This window comes from Orycteropus afer, unplaced genomic scaffold (genome assembly GCF_000298275.1).
Source record: "Orycteropus afer afer isolate SDZICR_OR568_19922 unplaced genomic scaffold, OryAfe1.0 scaffold00030, whole genome shotgun sequence".
Taxonomy (NCBI): domain Eukaryota; kingdom Metazoa; phylum Chordata; class Mammalia; order Tubulidentata; family Orycteropodidae; genus Orycteropus; species Orycteropus afer.
The window spans coordinates 10,394,048-10,400,858 of record NW_006921617.1 but is presented as its reverse complement, the minus strand read 5'-3'; the positions used below and the strand labels follow the sequence as shown (position 1 = coordinate 10,400,858).

Genomic DNA, 6,811 nt, shown 5'->3' with positions numbered 1-6,811 from the left:
TAGATGGCCGCTTACAAGCTTTTGAGATCCCAGTCGCTACTTGTCAGTGGCTAATTTTTAGGAAGTAGATCACAAAGCCTTTCTTCTGAGGGGCCTCTGAATGGAGTCCAGAAAACATATTGCTAAATTACTTTGTAAAACACATGTACGAGTTCTCCAGCAAATATGGAAATACAGTTTTAACACTTTTTTCAACACTGGATTGTAATTTAAAAAATGTTGCTGATAGTTTTGTTTTGCATTTGTTTAGTAGCTAATGATGCTATATTTTCCAACTGGTTTAATGACAGTTATTTTGTCCCTATTCTTCCTTGTAGTTGCAGTGCCCATCACCTTACTTTCTTCACAGTAACTACCAAAGTCTCTAGTCTGGTTCTCTTAATGTTATTGGTGTTTTTTCCCGTGATGTTTTTGTGTCAGACTCAGTTGTTGACTGTTATCAGGTCAGCTCCTGACTGGCACCCCCATGCTCAGTGGAGAAAATCGCACCCAGCCCTGCACCATCACCACGATTGGTTGGGGCCTGGGCTGTTTTGATCCATAGGGTTTTCACTGGCTAATTTTCAGAAGTAAATTACCAGGCCTTTCTTTTTAGTCTTAGTTTGAAGCGCCACTGAAATTGGTTCAACATCATAGCAACATGCAAGGCTCCGCTGACAGACAGTTGGTGGCTGTGCACGAGGTACATTGTCCAGTAATCAACCTCAGTGTTCTGCATGGAAGGCAAGAGCACCACTGAACCACCGCTGCTCTTGTCAGACTCAATTAAAATAAAAATATATATAACAGATATCTTGAGATAGAACAGTAGTGCCCTTGTTAAGTACTTTTCTGTAAGAAATTTTGCTCCTGGTCATAGACTTCCTATCACATTTTAGTGTAATCCCAGAAGACTTGAGCCTAAATATGCACTGTTACTGTTAGCAAATACATAGGCTATGTTAGGACATAGACCTTCTTTTATAGTAGGCTGTAATTATATGCTTACCCCTGCTATTACAAAGGAAATAACTCAAGGTAGGTGAGTTACTACTTGATCATCACGTAATAAACTAAAAGTAATAAAGTTGCAGATACACTTCTAAGACCTGAGGGTAAAAGGGAAATATATTCTCTTCAAATAGGATCTGTTTCATTGATCAGATGTAGAGTGAAGCGGCTTAATAGTGTGGCATTAGATTCATCAAAGAGCTTAAATCCACTGCTTTAGAAATAGTAAAATGTGTAAATAAAAATGCCTTGATTTTTTTTTTTCTTTTTACTTTTCAGGTTTACAAGTAAAAGTAACCAAACTGAAAAAGGAACGCATTTTGTAAGTATCAGTATGTAACAGTGATGTCTTATTTATAAGAAAATTGACAGTGATGTCCTATTAGACTTCACTGTATTATTTATACATTTTCATATTCAGTGTAGATCTTGTGTAATTGAGAGTGATTTTTAAAAAAATTCTAAAGTGAAATAAGTAACTTTGTAATTTTAACTATATCTTTAGTTAAAATATATGTTTATATTTTAATGTAATTTCCATGTACACATATAATGTATTTATTAAGACTAGAACTGACTTGTAAACTCATTTTGATCCATCCATCAGAGCATTCTTTTCTCAGCTGAGATTAACATCTAGAGTTCAAGATGTCACAGGTAGGAGAACAGAGCAATTCTGGGATTTCTAACTTCATTTAATAGAAATTAAATGGATATTCTGAGACTCCTTGTAAGTAGTTTCAAATTACCAGAGAATTCCCTGAATTGTTTTAGTTATTAAGCCCACAATCAGATCTGACAATCAGATCTGATTTTCTAAGTTAGGAGCAGACACTACTCATAGTCTTTAGAGCATCCCCACTCAGCAATCTGAGTCAGATTCCATAGGAGAATATAGGTAACTATAACAAAAATTATCATCATTGTGACTAATAATAATTTCATTTGCTTTATGGTATATATATATGGGCCTCAGTTACTTTGTGTTTGTTAAACTCCCAATGCTGTAACAGAAAGCTTGTTATTAATCAATCCTTCATCAGTACACACCCAATTATTTTCTCCTTTGTAATCTGAAAATGGGGAAGTTTTTCTTCGTACTTGGAAAATTAAGTCTGGAAGTGGACTTAGATTCAGAAATATAAAATCATAACTTTAAAAAACAATTTTGTTTAAAATGATAATTGTATGAGTCTTCTTAATTACAAACACTACTACATGCTTTGCAGTATTAAAAGTGTACATTTTATTTTAAACATCCTTAGCCATAAAATAACCCACTGCTCTTTTTCTGTGAAAGAGCTGTGTTTAGTCCCCATAATTGAGAGATGTTTCTTTACATCTAGAGGAAATTTAATAAGGCATTTCTGAATAGTATATTTAAGATGTGTATCTTTGGCAGAAAGTTAATTTTTACTCTTAAAACAGAAAACACGATTTTCAAGGATACATCGTTTGCTGGTAAGTTGTATCTCTTATTAGTTAGAATATTTTCTGCTATAAAAAACAAAAACAACCAGAAGTGTGTTTTATTGAAAGAAAAATGTATCTTTACATATTGAAGGCCTAAAATAGAGAGAACCTGTTATTGTAGTGTGCTGTTGAGTTGACTCTGACACATAGTGATCCTATATGACAGAGAAGATCTGCCCCATAGAGTGTTTTAGGCAGAAATCTTTATGGGAGCAGATCTCTAGGTCTTCTTTCCCACAGAGTTTAGGTTTGAACCATTGACCTTACAGTTAACATCCCAATGCTTTAACCATTGGACTGGCTAATTAGTGACTCAACAATATCATCAGAGAGCCAGGTTATTACTGTCTGTCTCTCCTACTATCCTTAGTGTTCTGGTTTGCCATCATTCTAGCCATTGCATGGATCTGAGTTAACAGAAGCAGTCCCCAGCAGACCCCTAATTCATTGACCATAATTATTGTGTGATCATTCCTAAACAATAATGGGAAAAGGGTGCTGAATTAATATAATTGGCTTAGGCTGATAAAGATTCTGAAACTACACTATGTGTATTCTAGGATTGAGCAAATATTTCTATCATAGATAATGACAGCCAGGTTTCTCACTGTCAGGAAAGGTGCATATAAGGAAATGGGGAAGGCTAGAATTAACCCTACACTGCTGTACATGAACATGAGCTATTAGTATTAACTCATGGTTTTTAAAATATAGATTGTATATAGATGAAGATATTTATTAATGTGTTTGAGGACATACCTGTATTTCTTAGGTTTGGTCCATTGAAGTCCTAGAAGCAGTAAGCACATCTACAGCCAAAATACTAATTACTAAACTATTCCACAAGGCTTCTTGGCAAATGGCTGATTCAAAGGCTAGTTATAGAAAGTACAAGATGACATCCTGTGGTGCCAGAAATAAGGAAATGGTCAAAAAATAATGTAGACTTGTTGAAAAGATAGAGAACACAACTTAAAAAATTCCCAATGGTAGAATCTAAGGCAGCTTGAACAATGAAATAATAATAATAAATTATTACCCATAAAATAAAATAAATGTAAGTCTTTAGTGATAAATACATAAATAAAAGAGAAGGGACAGCTCTTTCTTAGTATAGTTACAATTAGTAAATGTAGAGAGAATGATGAAAATAGAAAATCACAGTTTGACACACATCACAGAAATGATTATTGCAGGCAAGAATCATCAATGGAAGCTGAAATTGGTGGTGAAATGCAAATGAGAACCAGAATATTTGCATAGCCTTAATGTCTCTCGCCATAATGTTTTATCAATTACAAAGGGAGAACTAGTAATATTACACTGGATAAAATTGAAAACTCCACCTCAATCAGAGGATCAAAGTTAACAACCTAAAGCTATGTCAACCTCATTTACCTCCTGATGTGATGGACTACGGAAAGTACAACATCATTTCTGTCATATTTTTGCCCAAAATACATAGCTCAAATTGAATAATGAGGTAACATCAGACAAAGCTAAATTAAGAGAGAATCTACAAAATAACTGGCCGTACTTTTCAAAGGTGTGAAGGTCATGAAAGACAAAGAGAAACTGTCTCCTATTGGAGGAAACGTCAATTAAATGTATTAATTTTCTGAACCAGAAAAATAATATTATAGAGACAGTTGGTGAAATTTAAGTGTGTAGATTAGTTAATAGCATTGTATCTGTATTGATTTCCTGGTTTTGATAATTATATATATACTACGATTATGCAAGATTTTAGGAACCTGGATGATAGGTATACAGGTACTCTTTGTTCTCTGTAACTTATTTGTAAGTCTAATATTATTTCAGAATGAAATGTTTAAAAAAATGTGGAAAACATTTTTCTTCATTTTTTAAAGATTCAGCCCCCGGGGTCAAGAGAGAGACAAAAATTCTCTCTGAGCAGTTATTGGATATTGAACGATCCTTAAAAATGATCCTTTTAGTAAAGAATAAGAAGGAAATGACTCTTGGATGGTGGTGTTAGATGCCATGGAGTTGGTTCCTACTCACAGCAAGCCTGTGTGCAACAGAAAGAAATACTGCCCTGTCCTGGGCCATCCTTACAGTCTTTGCTAGGTTTTATTCATTATTGCAGACACTCTGTCAGTCCATCTCATTGAGGGTCTACTTTCCCAGATATGATGTGCTTTTCTAGGGACTGGTCCCTCATGAGAACTTGTCCAAAGTATGTGAGACTAAGTCTCACCATCTTCCCTTTTAAGGAGCATTCTCACTATACTTCTTGCAAGACAGATTTATTCATTTTTCTGGCAGTCCATGACAGCTTGTTGAATAGGCAACCAAAAATGTCTGCTGTAGTTAGTGTAGCCTGTGGCTCAGAGAGCAGCAGTCGATACAGATCCTATGGCATAATTTCCTCTTATGGCACTGAACAGATTTAAGATTTTCTTTTGTTTCTGTGGGCAATAGGGATTTTAAAAACTTTATAGGCTTTTAAGGCTCTTACATTCATACTGATGATATTGCCTTATGTTCATGTATGTTAGGATTACCTGAATGGTTCCAGAAGAAAACCTTTTGTGTATAAATTCTCCCTAAAGTAAAAATTACTTCAAAAATAAGTATAATGAAATTGCATCAGCTTGGTGAGGAAAATAGAACCGTTCTCTTAGTTAATAAATAAAACTTCTTTTCTATCGGTTGGAAATCAAAAGGGGAAAACTGTTTTACTTAGTAATATATAGGATTTTCTTTAGTGGTGAAAATATTTTATTACAATGGTTTGAGGTTTAAAATTATGAAATACACTTATATTTTATCTTCATTTTTATTTAAAGCCCAGCTATCTAGTGATGGATGCTGTTAAAACAAAACAAAACAAAAAAACCCAAACTCCATGCTGTTGAGACTTTTCTGACTCATAGCAACCCTGTAGGACAGAGTGGAACTGCGCCATAGAGGTTTCCAAGGCTGTAAATGTTTTTTTTTATTGTTGTTGTTGTTGAGAAAAAGGCCTGTTATTCACAGAATAGCTTCTTGTTTGTACCAGTTCCCCTTGCCTCCTAAGACCTGGGGAGGGGAGGGGGGAGGGGGAAGTGACAGAGTGCAGACCATGTGGATACAATGTATACAGTGGGTTATTGTCACAGCTGAAGATCCCTAAGCTTGAGAAACCCTAATCTTTCATAATGGACTGCAAGCAAACCTGCCCAGCCTTTGTCCTGGAGGGAGGCATAATCTTTGTTGTTGTTGTGGGCCATCGAGGTGATTCAGACTCATAGCAACCCTATAGGAACAGAGTAGAACTGCCTCCTAGGGTTTCCTATGCATAACCTTGACTGGAATAGATTGCTAGGTCTTTCTCACACGGAGAACCATGTGACCTTTTAATTAGCAGCCAGTGCTTGACCGTTGCACCACCAGTGCTCCTTGTCCTCTGCTCCAGAGATGCCCTCTCTCTCAAGTCATTTGTTATTCAGATATTCTTGAAAAGAGAGTCCAGAACAAAAGTTGTCAGTGCTTCTGCTCATAAAATGTGCATAAATGAGAGAGCCGTGGTAGATTATCCCCCAACATTTTGCTTTTCAGAGATTTCACATTTAAGTTTTAGCCTCCTGCCTCTCAGAGTCCAGTATGCTTGAGACCCCAAGGCTCCACCAAAAACTCTTCTAGTTTTTTGTCACCAGCAGTTATCCTCCCACTGGACATTGCATTACACTTTATAACAGATTCTCACCTTCCTGTCCACACTTTCGACATCTTAACAGTTTTCATGAGACAGCTTGCTGTACTGTCTGGGCTATGGCAGTCTCAAACTCTAATTTGAAGGTGGCTGAAACTTTCTGCTACACTTTTCAGGATGTTCTGCCCAGTTTTAGCTGTTTAACTTGTATTCAGCAAAGGAAACTAAGAAAAAGCCAATTAAATGCTTAAGAATCCCTCAAGTCTTGCCATAAGCTTTCCTGGTTTCTCTCTCATTGAAATGGCCCTCCATCTACAGACTTTGTACCAACATTTGCACTCCTATGTTGCATAGGAGTGCCTTCTACTCCTATGTTGTTGTTATGTGCCATTGAGTTGCATCTGACTCATAGCGACCCTTCCTTGGGTTTCCAAGGTGGTATCACTACAGAAGTAGATTGCCCAACCTTCCTTCTGAGGAGTGGCTAGTGGGTTTGAACCTCCAGCCTTCTGGTTAGCAGTCAAGTACCTTAGGCACTATACTATTCCTCCGTAGAATTGGAAAATACTCCCAGAGTAAATTCATCTACAGATACTAGCTTATCTCTCTGAGGTTCTCCTATGTCTGGTTTCTTAACACCTTTTATTCTCCCTGCCTCAGCAGCTTTCAGGTCCCTTTCTTTTTTTTTTT

General features: G+C 36.3%; 1 protein-coding gene across 1 annotated transcript in view; it reads left to right on the top strand.

The window, feature by feature from the left end:
• RBBP8 (RB binding protein 8, endonuclease) overlaps positions 1–6,811 on the top strand; it is a 206,209-nt gene that overhangs the window by 24,208 nt on the left and 175,190 nt on the right. The window contains exon 2 of the mRNA XM_007935591.1: positions 1,270–1,312. Coding sequence (XP_007933782.1) covers positions 1,270–1,312 — 43 coding nt within the window. The remainder of the gene's footprint in view (positions 1–1,269; positions 1,313–6,811) is intronic.